This window comes from Poecilia reticulata, chromosome 14 (assembly GCF_904066995.2).
Source record: "Poecilia reticulata chromosome 14, P_reticulata-male-v2, whole genome shotgun sequence".
Taxonomy (NCBI): Eukaryota; Metazoa; Chordata; class Actinopteri; order Cyprinodontiformes; family Poeciliidae; genus Poecilia; species Poecilia reticulata.
The window spans coordinates 5,856,285-5,873,160 of record NC_088843.1 but is presented as its reverse complement, the minus strand read 5'-3'; the positions used below and the strand labels follow the sequence as shown (position 1 = coordinate 5,873,160).

General features: G+C 39.0%; 2 protein-coding genes across 2 annotated transcripts in view; one reads left to right on the top strand and one right to left on the bottom strand.

Annotated features, from left to right (window-relative positions):
- ubl3a (ubiquitin-like 3a) overlaps window positions 1-11,608 on the top strand; it is a 38,997-nt gene extending 27,389 nt beyond the window's left edge. The window contains exons 2-5 of the mRNA XM_008427356.3: window positions 4,270-4,378; window positions 6,911-6,997; window positions 9,196-9,273; window positions 9,921-11,608. Coding sequence (XP_008425578.1) covers window positions 4,270-4,378; window positions 6,911-6,997; window positions 9,196-9,273; window positions 9,921-9,973 — 327 coding nt within the window. The 3' untranslated portion in view covers window positions 9,974-11,608. The remainder of the gene's footprint in view (window positions 1-4,269; window positions 4,379-6,910; window positions 6,998-9,195; window positions 9,274-9,920) is intronic.
- A 2,945-nt stretch (window positions 11,609-14,553) lies between these two features.
- Window positions 14,554-16,424, bottom strand: or30bu1 (odorant receptor, family 30, subfamily BU, member 1). The gene is made up of 4 exons (XM_081615851.1): window positions 15,787-16,424; window positions 15,535-15,712; window positions 15,153-15,456; window positions 14,554-15,080 (listed from the first exon to the last, which is right to left on the bottom strand). The coding sequence occupies exons 1-4, from the start codon at window positions 16,013-16,015 to the stop codon at window positions 14,790-14,792; spliced, it is 1,002 nt and encodes a 333-aa protein (XP_081471977.1). The 5' UTR covers window positions 16,016-16,424; the 3' UTR covers window positions 14,554-14,789.
- Window positions 16,425-16,876: the final 452 nt, after the last annotated feature.

Sequence of the window (16,876 nt, the reverse complement as noted above, 5' to 3'; positions counted from 1 at the left end):
TGTTACAACTTTAAACCTGCAGTTTATTGAAATTTTATAGAAGTACAGCAGAGACTCGCCAGTGTGACTACAAATGTATTTGCTGACAAAAGTTTTCTTTTTCTTTCATAGAGTAAATAATAAAATAATCAAAAGACAAAGCAGCTTGGGAAGCTGAGATATCCAGGCACAATGCTGCTTGACGCGCTACTGACTGGTGTTTGCAAAGCAGCCAATCCAGAAGCACCATTCATTTTCCTTGATGCTGATTGGCTGTAACCCAAAGAGCCAAGATAAGGAGAAGGTCAATGTTAGTTTCTACCACTGTGCATTATAATACATTTTAAAGTGTATTTTGGTGTTTTAAGTATTAAAATAGGTAGTTATAGTCATTTTTACGCTCAAGAGTGGCAAAATATACAAAACATAGTTTTTAAATGTCTATTATCCTATAGCTACGTAATATTTGTCTTACAAAATGTACTTATTTTCTGTCAGGCTATAGCACAAAATCCTAATAAAATCAAGTTTGTGCCTGTAACCTGTCATGAGATAAAAGGTTGGAAATGTTGCATTACAAAGGACGGTACATTCAGTTCAGGATACAATAATAGATGTGGTAGAGAGGAGCTGTCACTTTCAGATTCAACCCGATGAAAGCAAAAATCACATCCAGAAAACGACAGCAGAACTGACTCCCGATTTACATCATGTCTCCTCCCAACCGAAGTCCAGTCCTTCCTCACACCCTCCATCACAATTGTGATTTAAACCTCTGCATACGTTTATGTTTGTATTTAACTGGCTGTTGAAAAGGGAAGACAAAAACAAGCCTACGTTGAGTAATTCTGACAGCAGAGAGGATATTCTTAGTTACATATGTTTCTGCCGTGCAGCCTGCTTCGAGGACAGAGTAAAGTGTCTGAGCCCAGCTCTGTGCCGCTTGATATTCCAGTCTTGCACATCGCCCTACTGTACGCTGTGCAGACTCAGAGCCTGACGGAGTGAGGCAGAGTGAGTTTCAGAGTGAAGCAGGGACACGGAGCGAGTGAAAGGATGCGAGGAGAGGAAGCAAGAACCATGTGCCGAGGGAAAGCGAGCAAAGGGTGTTGGGCTTGGGGAGGGGGCTGGCGACGCTATCCTGTAGGTGTTATCAGGTTAAGCCTCCCACGACCGACTGTCGCCATGGTGACGCCATGGTTACGACCAGGTGTTCCGTCAGGAAGAAGCGAGCGCGTCTTTGTGTGAAAGGGCTTCTTCAGTGACTTTCTTTGTTCTGTGTGCCAGTGTGGGCAATAGTTCAACTGTGACATTCAGCTGTTACTTAGAAGTACGACTTTGTCATCTTAGTAGTTGAAGCTTTCTTTCACCAACTACAGCAGCGAGCAAAGGAGGGTTTATTCATTCTGTCTAATTTTTCATACAGCTTTTTTTGACAGCTTAGTAGGCAAACGAAGTGCCAGTTTTTCATACCCCTTCAACTTTTTATCACTTTTTGACACAGCAACCACTGACTTAAGTGTGTTTTTGGGGATTTAGTTAGTTCTAGCACCTTAAACTGCAGATGCAGCCGAATGTGGATGGAGAGCATCTCGGAGCAGTAACCGGTCTGGACTTTGACTAGGCTTCTCTTCTGATTAGCTTAAGTTTATGTAAATATCTTGATATGTTAGCAGTTCTGCATGATTTCTATTTTTCGAATGACGATGAAGAAGCGTGGAAAAGCTTCTGAGCTTTCCCACGGGCTCTGCTGTTTATCTAAAAAGAATCACAGTAACATAGATTAAATTTTGCGGTAATTTTTTATTTTTTTTTTACATGATACAATGTAAAAAAAATAAAATAATAATTTACAGGGGTATGAATACTTATGCAGCTCACTATAAATAATCTGCTTTATCTTTCTGGTTGATTTTTCTTTCCTTTTTTAGTTTTATGACCCACAGCAGAGAACATTAGTGTATTTTTATTGTTGCTGCATCTTCTTTAACTCTTTTGGCTATTTCTGATAATCCAGTAATATAATTAAAGATGGCTGTACATTTCACATGGAGCTTTTGAGCAACTCTGCTGTTGAACAGCATGAGATTTATACTCAAATACATAAAAAAACTGTTTGCTTCAAACTTAAATGGACTCTACTGTGCATTTTCTGTCTGAACCCACACTTCCCCTTTTTCTCTCATAATAAGCCAATCAGACTTTGTTCAATTATCTCAAAGTATTTTCATTATAAGATAAGCTCGTGCTGGACAGTGACAAAAATCGACAATCAGTGCTCTATAGATTGATTGTCCACTGCAGTGTGTGGATAGAGACTAAGAGGCTGTGTTTTAATCTGTTTTGTGTGTGCGTGGGTTTGTTTACGTCTCTGTTTGCCTCGTCCGAGCTTCAATTTATAAGCTGATTTGGCAACGTGTTTACAGAGAGTTCTGTTTCAATCCGTCGGTGTTAGGCCTGTTACATCACCGTGCGGGAGAAGTTGTATATGGTTTCTGTGTGTGCGCGTGAACCGGGCAGGGGGTGTGTGGCGTCCAGGCCGCCGCACATGGAAACACACTGCCGACAATGACACACGTGCTTTCTCCATGTGTGCACCGCAGGCCAGACGCACATATAGAAATAAGCGAAAGGCAAACACAGCAGTGAATAATGCTCCTGTTACGGCCGTTTACTGCCTCAATGCTGCACATAAATGATGCAAAATATAAGAAATCCCAGTTAACGTCTGCATTTTTAATGAGAAATGTGAAAACGTGAGGCATTTAGGGACAACTTAGCACATTTACTAGTTTATGCGTATTTATGGTGAAGTTACTCAGAATAAATAATTTAAAAATTCTGCTAAGAAAGCTAATTTGTATTGACTACTGCACAATGGGTTACTATGAAATGTTGCCACTCAAAAGTTGACTTGAAACTCTAACGTTTCTTTCTAAAAGGAGTGCAGTATTATTAGTACCCCTGGAAATTAAAGCAGATATTTGCAACAACCTTGACACATATCAGCAGCTTCTGCTGACACACACTAGCAACAATTACAGCAAATGTTTACATTGATGTTCTTTCACATTTAGGCTTTTAAGAACTTGTTTCAACAAAGTCTTTCCACGTCAGAATGCATATATTTTCATTGAAATAAAAAAAAAAAACTGGTCGCAGAAGCTTAATGATGAATTTATTGTACAACCAGAAATAAACTGTTTAAAGTAGCTTATTTATAGATTTAATATTTGGTAAACATGTATTAATGGGGGCTGCACAGTGGCGCAGTTGGTAGAGCTGTTGCCTTGCAGCAAGAAGGTTCTGGGTTCAATTCCTGGCCCCACCTCTCACCTGGAACATTAGCTTGAGATAAGCACCAGCAACCCCTCTGACCCCGCTAAGGGACAAGGGTGTAAGAAAATGGATGGATGAATGTATTAATGGGTCTAAGTCAGGCTTCTACCTTGCCACTGTTAAGCATGGTGTTGGAGGCATCCTGCTGAGGGACCTTTTTGCTGCCATTGACTCAAGTGCATTGCACGAAGACAGTGTAAAAAAGAAGTGGATGATTGTCTTTGTAAGCAGACCATTTAATCGTGATCCAACAAGGAAATGATCTCAAGCACACATCTAAACCATTTTAAATGAACTCTTCCAATTATGGCAAGAAATGAGGTTGAATATACTTCCATAATTATATCAGAAGCTTGTTGATGCCTTGATACAACTTGCTAAAAGACATTTAACCAGAGATTAGGGTGTTGTATACTTGGATATCTGAGCCTGCATGTGAGTTTGACACTGTGTGGATTCAATTTTCTGATTAAAAATATGTATTAGGAGTCATTGAAGTCGTATCGCCAATCACATTAAATCATTAAAAGGACAAAATAAATGCAACTTTAATGCCTCAAGATGATGCAAACTTCTTACTGCACTTTTTAATGTTCATCTTCTAACAGACAGGCCCTCTTATTCCTGCTTTATGTGGGAACCTGTTGAGCTGCCAGTAAGAGACAAAGCTGGGAACCGAAAGTAAAAAATATATATATTTATATAGTTACAGTAGGGAGGAGGAAGTTTGGGAGACAGATGGGAGTTGATTCAGCGGAAGGATGCTCCACAGGGTTTCCATATCCTCCTCCTGTTTCCTATTAAATTACTTTGCTTGAACCTGTATGCCTGCCGATTCAACATTAAGCATGAGATATCTGTTTTCCACTGTGTTGTTCATTTTTAACGTTTGCATTATTGAACCCTACACTCATTTCTAAAACATTGTGTGTTTTTTGCTCTATGTTACAGATAAATCTGCGGCTTATTCTGGTCAGTGGAAAGACGAAAGAGTTCCTCTTCTCTCCTAACGACTCGGCTGCAGACATTGCAAAACATGTTTATGACAACTGGCCAATGGGTGAGTAGCCCCTTCTTTTCCCTTTATTTATTACCGTAATTGCATTTTTGTACTGATACATGTGCCGCATAATATGTTTCACTCTGTTATTGTTGGGTTTGGCTTTAGAGTCTGTTTGAAGCAGCAAACTGTACCGTCTGTAAATGTTTGAGAGAAATAATATTTGAAATGGGCCTTATGTGGCTATCACACCAATGATGCAAAAGTAGCATTTTGATGCTGGTAAATTTATGTTATCCTTTATCTTCATATGGAAAGAAGAACCAACTTTATAACATTCAGTGAGGGACAAACTAGCAAAAGATCTGACGTAAAATTGGTTTCTTGTCATATTATCTGTTGTTGCTAGAACCTAATTTGGTTTTTGGATTGGTTTATCTGGTTGTTTTTTGCTTAACTGATACATTTCATAATAAAATGATTTAAAAATGGTTAGTTATTACAACTGGACTTAAAATTTACTTAAAACACCACAGTAAAGCCTCTCAATAAACAGTAAATTACAGTTCAGCTCCTTAAAGTCAAATATAGAACAGAGAAAATGTATTTCTTTTTTTCACAGCTTTGATTTTCTCACTTTAAGACCACTATAATTCCCATTTCTTTTAAGTAAATTTTAACTGAGTGGTGTTTAATTCCAGTCCGTAGGGGTCTTTGTCCTGCATGTTGTAGATGCTTCTTTGCTGCAACACACCAGATTTAAACATGGGAATTACCTCGTAAACATGGCAGCAAGTTCTGTAAAGGCCTGTTAATGACCCATGATTTAAATCAGGTGTGTTGAAGCAGGAGGCCATTTAAAACATGACGGTCATCAGCCCTCGATGACATAAGGCATTGCTGCCTTTAAACTGTGCAATTCAGTTCAGCTTCTTTTAGCAGCTCAGCTGCAATATTCTTATTTTAATTTAGGATGCGCTCCGAAAAGTGTTTTTAACAACACTTCAAATAAACCAAAATATCAAAAAATAAACTGAACTGCAGTGTATGTGAAATCACCTGGTTTTATACTGTTTCAGCTTAAGACAGTTACATTAGTCTAGTATGTTTTGATATTTCCAAAGTTCAACACACTTCATGAGCTCCTCTGCTGATATTGGAAATGGTTTAAACAGCTGAAGCTTGTGTGTTGCAGATGAAAACAATTAAAAAGCGTTCAGGACAGTAGTTAGGATGGAGGATCTCTCTGGGCACCAAACGTAACCTTCCCTCACATCTTCTGGTCTTTTCTTTGTAAAAATGTATTTCTTATTCTTATTTTAATAGTTTAAACACCAAATACATGTTAATACACATTAAAGGAAACGTGGAAACTCTGTTAGTGCTATTCCAGAAGCTAATATTAGGTTTTCCTCATCTCTGCTCTTGGGATTACAGCCAATCCTGGTAACAGGACAAGCAGCATTGTACCTGGGTATTTCAGCTTTCCAAGCCGCATTGTCTTTTGAATATTTTACATAATGCTCTACAAAAGAAATCCTCAAATAGAAGATTTTCTGCAAGTAGGCAGAGGTCAAGAATTATTGCAGTGTTTGACGATTAGTTCCTGTTCTCACATTTATATCTCAGATCTGTTTTTGAAGACCGTAGAACTATGTTTTCATTGCGTAAATTAGGCTTTATGCATCTGATGTTTTCATAAAGCCTGCAACTTGCTGATGCAGTGTAATTTTTTTTATCAATTAGGCACACTGTTGTATAAGCAAAAACTATTTTTAAATGTCCGTCTCTCTAGGTAAGTGAGAATCTATGTAGATCTTTGGTGTTAAGTAACAGAAGTGAACTCCTTTTCCCTTGATTATCATTGCATCCAGGAATGTGGGATCTCAGTAATAACATCCACCCTCTTAAAAGCTGCTGCTGCACCAGAGATAGAAACATTTGATACTCCTGATCCTGAACTTAACCAAATGTGGCATTTTCCCACGGAGCTGGGAGCGTCCTGCTTTTCTGCAACGCTAGAATACAAAAAAATCCCACAAATTTCCCAGATGATGTTGAGTTCTCCTCAACAACCAGAGTCTTCTGTTTGGGAAGCGCCCCATGTTCCTCCCAGACAACAGATTAGTCGGTTAGCAACAACACCCTCCTCTCAGCGAGAGACAAACATCTGGTGGCCAGACTCTGCTGCTGTGAAACTCCCTCCACTGTTTTTCTCTCTTACAGTTTTTTTTTTTTTTCAAATCCACACCTTTGGCTCTTATTTTACTGCATTTCTTTCTACAATCCTGCAGCACCTCTCACAAACACAAATGTTTTAGTTTTTGTAAATGTGTAAAATTATATTTTGCCTGTTTTATGATTCTGAACAACAATGTAAATGTCACCATGTTTCCATTTACGTTGGGTTTCCTCTGACTGCACGGTTTGTTGTTTTCTGAACCTGTACGTCTTAGCTGATAGGAAATTCATTTACTGGGAAAGTTTTGAAAAATTTAGAGAAGAAATACAACACACAGGCAGATATTTCCTTTCATCTGTCTCCATAATGTTTTTTTTTTTATCCCATCTGTTTCCATCTGTTTCTGTCAGACTGGGAAGAGGAGCAAGTCAGCAGTCCAAACATCCTGAGGCTGATCTACCAGGGACGTTTTCTACACGGCAACGTAACACTAGGAGGTGAGAAAACACCGGAGCTGCTGCCGCCCAGGGAAAAACGCCTGAGCGCTCACAGACATGCACGCAGAAATCACAGCAGTTTGCTGCTGGAAACTTCTTTGCTGTTCTCATCTTTTTCCTGAGCCACAGAACAGAGGTACCTCAGTCCTCTGGACAAGCCTGCTTTGATGGAGGGAGGGGCAGGGGGAGCTCGGGGAACAAGAAAAATCAGAAAAAACACTGTAGACTGGCATTGGAGGAGACCTTGGGAAGGACAAAGAAGACACAGGGAGGAGGGAGAGAACGGTGGCTTCAAAATGAAAACCACCAGCAAAAAGAAAAGAAAAAAAAAGATAGGATGCTCGTCTTTGCAGCAGCCACACCTTGCTTCCCTTCAGCTTAAGGCTTCTTATTTTTAACCATCCTTTGTTCGTTTTACAAAGTTGAATCCAGTAAAGCATCCTTAGCACTTTTATACTCTTCCCACATGTCGCATTGGTTTTATTGCTGGTGTGAGACGTTAAGACGACAATAGGAAATCCTCTTGCTTCTAAGCCAAATCATTCAGAGGTTCTAAAATGCAAACGTGGATTTAGTTGGCATTATTGGAGGGGATGGCTTCAGTCAAGGTTGTTTTTTTTATATATAACAAAAATAAGAAGGTTATTCTCAACTGTTGGAGTCAGGGGCCCGATACTGGGCCCAACATCCTTTTTTTACTGGGTTATGGACCTTTTCCTGGGCATAAATAAAATAATAAAAAACAAACAGGAGTCTATTTATACAATGCCTTATTGGTAAGATTTCTACTCTTATTGCATTTAAAAATCGATCATCATCCACGAAATGTGTCTATTTTGCCCCCAACAATTACAAAAAGAATGTTTAATGAAATAAAGACGGTTAAACACATGAAACAAGTAATTGTATAAATATTCACCCCCTTCAAGTCAGTATTTACTAGATGCACCTTTGGTTGCAAACATAGCACACAGTCTCCAGAACATCTACCCCAGTAAAAATACCACTATAAAGTCTTCAAACCATTTCTGTGCAGCCTTGGCTTGTTGTTTTGCTGTAAAATAAATGTCCTCTGAAGTAGAGGGAAACATATTGTCCTCCGCGATGCCCAAAAAGCTCCACTTTGGTCTCATCAGACTAAAGAATTTTCTTAAACTTGACCATGGAGTTTCCCACATGAAACTCTAGTTGAGCCGTAATGTAATGAACAGTGGCTTTCTAACTGCCATTCTCCCAAAAAGCTTTGACTGGTGGAAAAACCTAAGGAAACGGTTTTGGGACGCTCAGTCTCTCCCTGATGACGCTCGTAACTCCTACATCGCCGTTGGAGGTGTCCTCTGTCTTCTCTTGGCAGATCTGCCATGTCTCTTACATTTCTTGACAATGGATTTTACTGAAATCCAAGTTTCAGGTTCACATGTCTTAGACATTTTTTTGTGTGTCCATCCCCTGACTTGTACTTTTACTTGATCGTTCTTTTGGCTTCATGCTGCAATGGTTGCGAGAATTGCTGATTTAGCAGTGAACTAATTCCCAAATGTGCTTAATGCTTATAAATGTTGGTGAATCTGTTATAAAAAGGTCAAAAGTGTTAAGAATCCAATTAAAAATGCAATAAATTGTTTAAAAAAAAAATTTCCTCGATCATTTAAAATTAGATATATTCCAGAAATAAGTCTCAATCTGATTAGACAGATTGAGAGTAAATGAGAAAATGTGTAAGTATATAAAAAAATGTCCTAACATTTACTCTTTACATTTTTGTTGGTTTCCTAATGATTGGTTAACTTTGGGAAGAATTTAAAAAATGCTAAATGTTTAAATGTTACTTTAAAGCTCATGTTAATTGAAGTATTTTAGTATTTTTTATTAATAGTGTTAACCTTTTTTAAAGAAACTGAGCAGCTAAAGAACTAAAGAGAGGCTGAATTAGTCAATAGGTGGCGCTATTAGTTATATGGCTTTATAATATTGCATCCATTTTTGTAACTTTCAGTCAGAAAGACTTTATCATTGAGCCACAGACCTGCCCGCCTGAAACTGCTTAATTTTCTCCACAATGGAGCCCAGCCCTTTCGAGTCCGTTTTAATTTGTTCTCAGCTCTGGCAGGCTATTGAGGAGTGAAATGATACTGATGTTGGATGACATTGCACTGGCTGAAAATGACCTTTACATCCTTCTACTTTCCTCTCACCAGCCCTCAAGCTGCCCCTGGGGAGGTCCACGGTGATGCATTTAGTTGCCAGAGAGACTTTGCCTGAGCCAAATTCCCAAGGTAACGAGCTCTCCATCTTCCCCGTTTCCATTCAGAGGGCTTTTCCACGAGCTGGAGAACTTTTAAATATTCCACTCCCAGCCATTATTTGTTTCTACACATGGTTTCTGTTTCTGGAACAGCCAGTAGTGCAAATAATTGGCACTTATAGGTTTTGCTCCCAAGACAACAGCTTATTGTGCAGATTATAGATCTGATATAAATCACAGAAGATGGCAGGTTTCCTGTAGATCACTGTAGATTCATGACTGAGCCCATTTAAAACAATTAAAATGCAGGTTTTAGTTGGAATCAAATAGATTTTTGGTAGAAAAACATCACTCTTGTTTATAAGTATTCCTTAAAAAATGTAGGGTCGATTTAAGATGATTGTTTGTTATCTCCTGGGTTTTAATGTCCCAGGTTCTAAAAAATAATTTTAATCTGATATGAAGTATGCAAAATTACATTGCTGTGTATTAATCAAAGATAAAACATAAATTTAATTTGGCCTCATTTCTTCTCTGGATAAATGAAGCCATCCTGAGTCGACCATGAAGCGTTAACTAATATGTTAGTTAAACTGCAACTCGATTCCTTTTATTAGACGCTTTGCTGACTCACTGTTTGTCCGTGTGATGGAGCTTTATGTGTGTGTTTGTGTTCAGGTCAAAGGAATAGAGAGAAGACTGGGGAGAGTAACTGCTGCGTCATTCTGTAAATACACACCTGCGCTGCCAGCCCTCCGTTCTGCTAGTCCGTTCACGCCGTCAATGTCCTGGACCCGATGAGCTTGTCCTCTGTCCTGGAGCCTGTCTGCCACCCGGATGCACCCACTAACCCCGCAACACACCCACACACACACACAAACGCGCACACACACACCTCCTTACCACCACTCACCCCCTTCATTCACACATTTACAGGTTAAGTAGGACGTCAGCAGGCTCAGGCTAATCCAAGACCGAATTGGGGAGCAGGAAGTTGATTAACAATACAGTTGATTCCTATGCTATACTTGATTTGTTGTTTTTAACTGAAAAATAGAAGAAGGAACTGGACTTGCATGTGTTTTTTCTTTCTCTTTGCTTCTTTCCTAAACCTTCTGCCATACGCTGTCACACCTCTAATCGCCATCTTCGGCTGGTCAGCGGAGTTCGGCTTCTGGCCGAAGCTTCGCTCCGGCTTCTTCTCGTTGCAACACAGCGGCCAAGTTTGTGTGTGTGGCCTTGTTTTCTCATGTAGACCCGCTGAGAGTTTTAACCGCTGAGCTCATCAGAGCCTCAATGGTGACGCTGGGTGTAAAACCTTACGTGTTTGTCGTCTGAAAGCACCTCAGTGCAGCAGAGGAAGCGTAAAACGTGCCTGATCAGAGAACTCGAACCAGGACTCACTCACTCACTCTGAACACATCTGTGTCCTTTTTAACTGCCCTCCTCTATATGTGCCCTTAAAGGTCGCAGGACAGAAATAACAAACCTGTGCAGAAATAATCCTGTTTTTAGCCAAATAGAAGCAAGTATACAACCAGCCAGTGTTGGCGGTGCATCGTCTTTGGAGACTGGGTTCTAGCAGTCCATGAGTATTACTGACCAACTGAACTGGTGATTTATTAAAAGCATTGTGTGAATTTTTCTCCCTCTCCTGCAACATCCCGATCTCATCACTTTGCCATCAGTGTTGTGAAGGATCTCTGAGACGTCACCTTAAGTTTGAAAAGGCTCCCTCCTTGTCTTAATTCTCTCTTCTCACCTCTCCTTCAGCATTAATGAGTCTATTTTGCACAACAGAAGCATGTGCTCTTTCATCAGATTAAAGCAAATGTATGAAATGGGTTTTATTTTATGTTTCCAATGGAAGTAATGTTCCAAACTGAGGTTAACACATGTAGAATATACTTAATATGAATCTTTATCTAGAACATGGAGATTTTAGATCTTGGTGATATCCATTATATTGGTGTTTAGTCGATGCGATTGTGTATGCGGTTAGCCTCTAGCCAGTTCACAGTCACTCACTGACAATGTCTTTGTGTTTAACAGCAGCAAATCCTCCCTAATTGTTCATGGACTGATGGGTTTTTATTCTCTGTTTTTCTGTCCAGTTTTATTTTTCATTTATTTGTAATTTAATGTAATCCAATTTTTTGTGTGTGTGTTTTTTCTTTTTTGCTTCAAAGAATTGCTTTATAACAGCACTAGGTCTTAAAAATATTGTTTATATTGATCAGGGTTCAAATCTGTACAGAGAAAAAGATGTTTTGAAACCAGTTGTAAATAGCACTAATGCTCCCTCTCCCCACCCCTCCAAATCTTCAAAATACATCTGTAAACTAAATAAAGGTTATTGAAGTGCACTTTGTTCTGTCGTTCTTCACAGACCATTAACTCTTAGTTACACACAGGCTGGAAAGGAATGAAAGTTTTGGAAATTATATTTTACATCTGGATAAGTATGGAAAAAAATAGTCTAAAACAATATTTGTGTTTTCATTTCTCATCCATCCACCCATTTGTTCCTTTTTCATATATATTTTTTTGTTCTTACTTATTTTGCATTTAATTCCTGACATCTGTGGAAATGCCTTTTTATGTACATCATATTTGGATTTCTACTTTAGACAATGATGCAAAAACCAAAACTCGGGTAACGCAGTCTCCAGTAACACTAGAAAAACACTAGATATATGAGAAACATTAGAAAAAGTGGAGACTTCTAGTAGAACAGCTGGTTACCATGGAAACTGAGACAAACTGGATGACAGGCATTACTGACAAAAAAATTAAAGTCTCCCTGCAGCTCAGGCACTAAATTGATTGATCTCCTACATCTACCAAAAAAAAATAAAAAATCACACTTCAGCAGTGTACTAAATTAAACATTATTTCAATAATGTTGTAATGAAACATCATTCCCATGTCTGGGCCTTCTAAGCAGTAACCCATAACTCAGATCTTAGAAATGATTTCTCAGTTTGTAATGCATCTGAGAAATAAGACGATATAAGCAGCAGAGGTCAGTCTGACGCAAATCAGGAAGAAAACCTGAAGAACTGCTATAAAATGACAAATAATAATGAATGAATGCAGGAGACCTTCAGCATGATTTCAAAGACTGCAGCTGGTAATGAACTGTGAAAACACGTCTGCATAATGATAACATAAGTCATTTTGGTGAGGAGGTAAGGAAATCTTTTCTTTGTTCTCACCAAAAAAAACCCTCCAGTTTGCAAATAAACATTTTACAGACATGCTTTTTGAAAACATCTAGTTCTGGGATATATTAGAAAAGGGATAAATAATTTTGTGAAATAAATAAATCTGTTGCTGTCTAATAATCAAACTTGGTTACAAGGTTGTGAAAGGAAGAAACTTGGTATTAATTTCAAAGCGTTTGTTTTCTTGTAATAAAACTAAAAGCTAGAAAAAGAATGTTTGTTCTTTACAATGTTGAACGAATTGACAACATTTCAATGCAACTGGTCGTGCATTATAGAGTTATTTGAGAACTGACATTCTTGGAATCCCCATTACGCCTGACGAAGTTTGGACTTTGTCATGCAAACACACCATTTTACGACCAATCAATTTACGGCACAATAAGCAGCAGGCTTTGAGGAAGAGAGCACTGACTCCGTCACTCTTTTTTTTCTTTTTGTTAATTCAGCTTGAATAGCTACAAGAAAAAGATCAAATGGTTGCATCAATCAAACGTGTTGCTGTAAGGTTGTGTGTCCAGGTTAGACAACAGTGAACAGGTCAAAGTTCAGCAAGCAGTGCTGTGTTGAACACAGGGTCCAGGTCAGCCTGCCTGCCTGGCAACCTTTTCTGCAAACATGTAATGCCTCATGTACTGAGTTAATGACACAGGGAACAAACAAGGTTTCATTACCGTGTGGGTTGTTTTAAATGAAAGAAAAAGCTCCCATAAATAAATCTTTGACGTGTCAAAACAGTATGAGAGCAGCTTTGAAAGGTTAATTCATTCACAGGTGATGACTGTATGTCCTGTGCAGACTTTTCCCTTCCTCCTCTCATCCTTCTCTCCTACTGAGTCCACAAAGCTGCAGTAGGTGCCAGATGTGAAAGACGCTATTCTCTCTTTACTGGAGAAAACTGGGATATAGTTTGTGGAGACCAGTGACTGAAACACAGCAGTCAAGATCATGTTTGTGTTAAAGGGGCGGTATTATGTGTTTTCTAGAGACATAGTGCAACTTTGTAGCACAATCAAGTGACTCTGTTACCTTCAGTTTTAATAAAAAAAACACTCTGTATGTCAAACAGAATTTAAAATAAATTTCACTTCGTAAATTGGTCATCTGTATCTTTAAGAAGCTCCTGCTCTTTCCAACACGTCATCATGACAGCGTTTCTCCATTATGCCGTTAACAACCATTCTTGGGAGCATTAGACTGAGAACGACTACATATGATGAGCTCAGTAGACACGTAGCTCCAACAGGTGTTTGCTAATTGCTGCTGCTGCTAGTCTGGAGGAGCTCAGTGTGGAAACTTCAAGGAGGAGCTTTGTGAAAATAACAAGCGCTTTGTGAGACTAAGCCTTTAAGCACTCCTCAATGGCTGCCACTTGAGATTCAAGGATTTTTTAAAACATGCATGAATTAATGTTTTTGATAAGAGAATAACTTTATAACATAATGTAAAGCTTAAAAAGTCCAATTTACATAATATCCCACCCTTTGAAACCAGCTGGTGTCATTGCTGGGGTCTCAATGTCAACATTGTTCAATAAAGAAAGTATTTTGATCCTGAAAGGTCGCAGAGACTGGGAAGATGACTCCTTTTCCAAGAATAATGTAATATGCTCACACATAATAAAGACACCAGTTCATATGAATACATATTCTAAAGCCCTTCAAACCTCACATACGTTTTATTTCCAGATTAAAAAGTTTGAGGATGCTGCCATCTTCTGGCTTAACACATTAGATCATCTTTAAAACCTTAAAACAAACAATGCTTTCAAACTGCACTTGTACACAGAAACTTCTCTTATCTGAGGTAAAATAAACATTTTATGAGTCGTATTTTACAACTTTATATGCTTATTTTAAATTGGATGGATATTTTACCAGAATCTTTCACAAAACATTTCTTATTTCTGTACTTGTAGATGCCTTCAAATATTTTTTGAAACATACTTCTAATCATATTCCTGTCCGTGCTCCACCCAAATACACAAAGTCTCAGTAAGAAAAGAGAGAAAACCCAAACAGAGTAATTGATGGATGATAAATTTACTTAAATATAAATAATCATACATCTGAAATCAAGTAGCGCTACCACTTTTAGGAAATTAAAATAATAAATAAAAGCTTTTCAGTCTATTTGAAAACATTTCATCTGGGACTGTGTGGAACCCAACGGATTATTGAGCTTCACCTTTCAAAAACTTAAAGTTATGAGCGAATAATCGTCTTTTCTAGAGACAAGTGATAGAATGCTGGGAAACCAAGGTGGTAGCAATAACATATTACAGAAAGATGCATTAAATAAAAAAGATGGTTTAAGTTTTTCATTTTACTTTGGGGACATCGGCCGTTTTGCTGGACTTGGGCTGAACAACCTGTAGCCTCTGAACCCAGCGGCTCCATATCGCCTTGATCTCCTTGGTTCTCAGACAATACACAAACGGGTTTATGAGCGGAGGGAAGAAGCTGTAGAAAAAGGTTGTGGCTATTCGGCTGTCCGGGGTCATCTGCATGTTAGGAACGTGTGGTGCGGAGTAGACGAAGAAGCGTGGTATGTAGTAGATTGAAATGATGAAGCCCTGGGTGGCACACGTCGATAAGGTCTTCCTTCTGCCCTGTGGAGGGCAGCAGATCACAGTTAGGTCCCTCTGAAACAAGAATAAAAGCTACGAAAAGGTGCATCTCACCTGTCCGCTGGTCATGTGAAAGACTGAGATTATGATGAAAAAGTAGGAGAAAATCACAAAGCCCAAAGGAACAAGAAGGATAAACATTGCAGTGACATATGAAGCCCAGGACAGATAACTTTTATCCCCACATGCAAGAGCGGTAAGGGATAGAGTTTCACAAAAAGCCTGTATGATTTCATTAGACCCACAAAAAGATATCTGGGTAAAGTTAATGGAGGTGACACCAGGGAAGACGTGTGCCACTAACCAGGAGAAAACTGTCAGGATTGTCATAGTCGGGGCCGTCATAAGCATGGGATATCTGAAAAGGGAAAAAAAGAAAATATGAATGTTTTCTTATAAGACTCAGGCCAAAAAAGTGTAGTCGCTTCTTTACCACCTGAGAGGAAAACAGACGGCCAGATACCGATCCACAGCCATGGTCAGCATAATCATGGAGTTCAAACTCCCAAAATAGTGGATCATGTGTCTTTGGAAATGGCATGTGTAAAAGCCAATGCTCGCATCATTCCACCAGTAGCGAGCAATAAGTTTTGGTAAAGCCACTGTGGTAAAGCCTAAAGAAAAGCAACAACATGCATCAGAACCATTTCAAAGATACAAAATACAGTTTGACATTAAAATATACAACATTCACCAATGTCTGAGAGCGCCAGGCTGACCATGATGATGTACATGGGCTTCTGGAGACTGTGCTCCAGAGCAAACATCACCACCAACACCAGGTTTCCCACCACTGTGGTCACATAGAGGATGAACAAAAACCATGCCACCGTGTGAAAATACTCCAGCTGGAGACCTGGGAAGCCCACGATAATAAACGCTGAGACTTCAGTGTAGTTCTCCTCCACTTGAGCCATGCTGCAAGCGGAGTGGGGCGAGAAAACTGTCAGACTGGCAGCAGCACTAGTATTCAACTGAATAACATCCAGGAAATGTGAGCAGAGATCTCACCCTGTTTTTGTTTTTGACAGTGTGGTGGGTAAAAGCAGAAGACTCAGAGTTTTATTTAAGATGTTCCAGCAAAGGGAGCTTAAAGTTTGTTGATGCAACTTTGTCTCAGAAGAGAAAATATAATTAGCTTGTTCAAGTTGTCTAGGAGGAGAAAGACACCAGGCCCCCGGCGACCCTGTAAGGGTGAGCGGGTGTAACTATTGGATGAATGGATGGGAGTTGTCTGGGAAAGCTTTGAATAACAATTTAGTCCTAGAAACTACTTTAAGATGTTACACTTTCAGCAGACTCAAGGAATCTGCCAGGTTCATCTTAACTCTTATGGAAAGATCTGCCACCAGGTGCTGACTGAAACAGGAAAAACATCTTTACAGAAATCTTTAATTCTTTAAGTGACATAAGCAAACTGGTAGAGACTGAGCTCATGGCCACTATTTCAAAAATTCTTGCAGAGATTGTGGTTAAGAGGTTTTTTTTCTGATTTTTAAGTTACATAGTGAGTTAGACCAAAAGAACCCAAGAATGGCTGCAGTTGATTGACTAAAAAAAGCCAAGGAAGTGCACATTTGCACACATTTTCATTGAGTGCATGTCTGTACTTCCTAGGCTTTTAACAGGACAATAATTGAATATTTCTAGCCAAAAAGTGGGCTAAAAATCCTGGTTTGTTGTTTTATAGAATAAACTGGAAGAAGTCTTATCATTCTTGACAGACTGTCATTTTGAGCGATGTAGGATAACTACATACCTCATCAAACTTCTGCCAC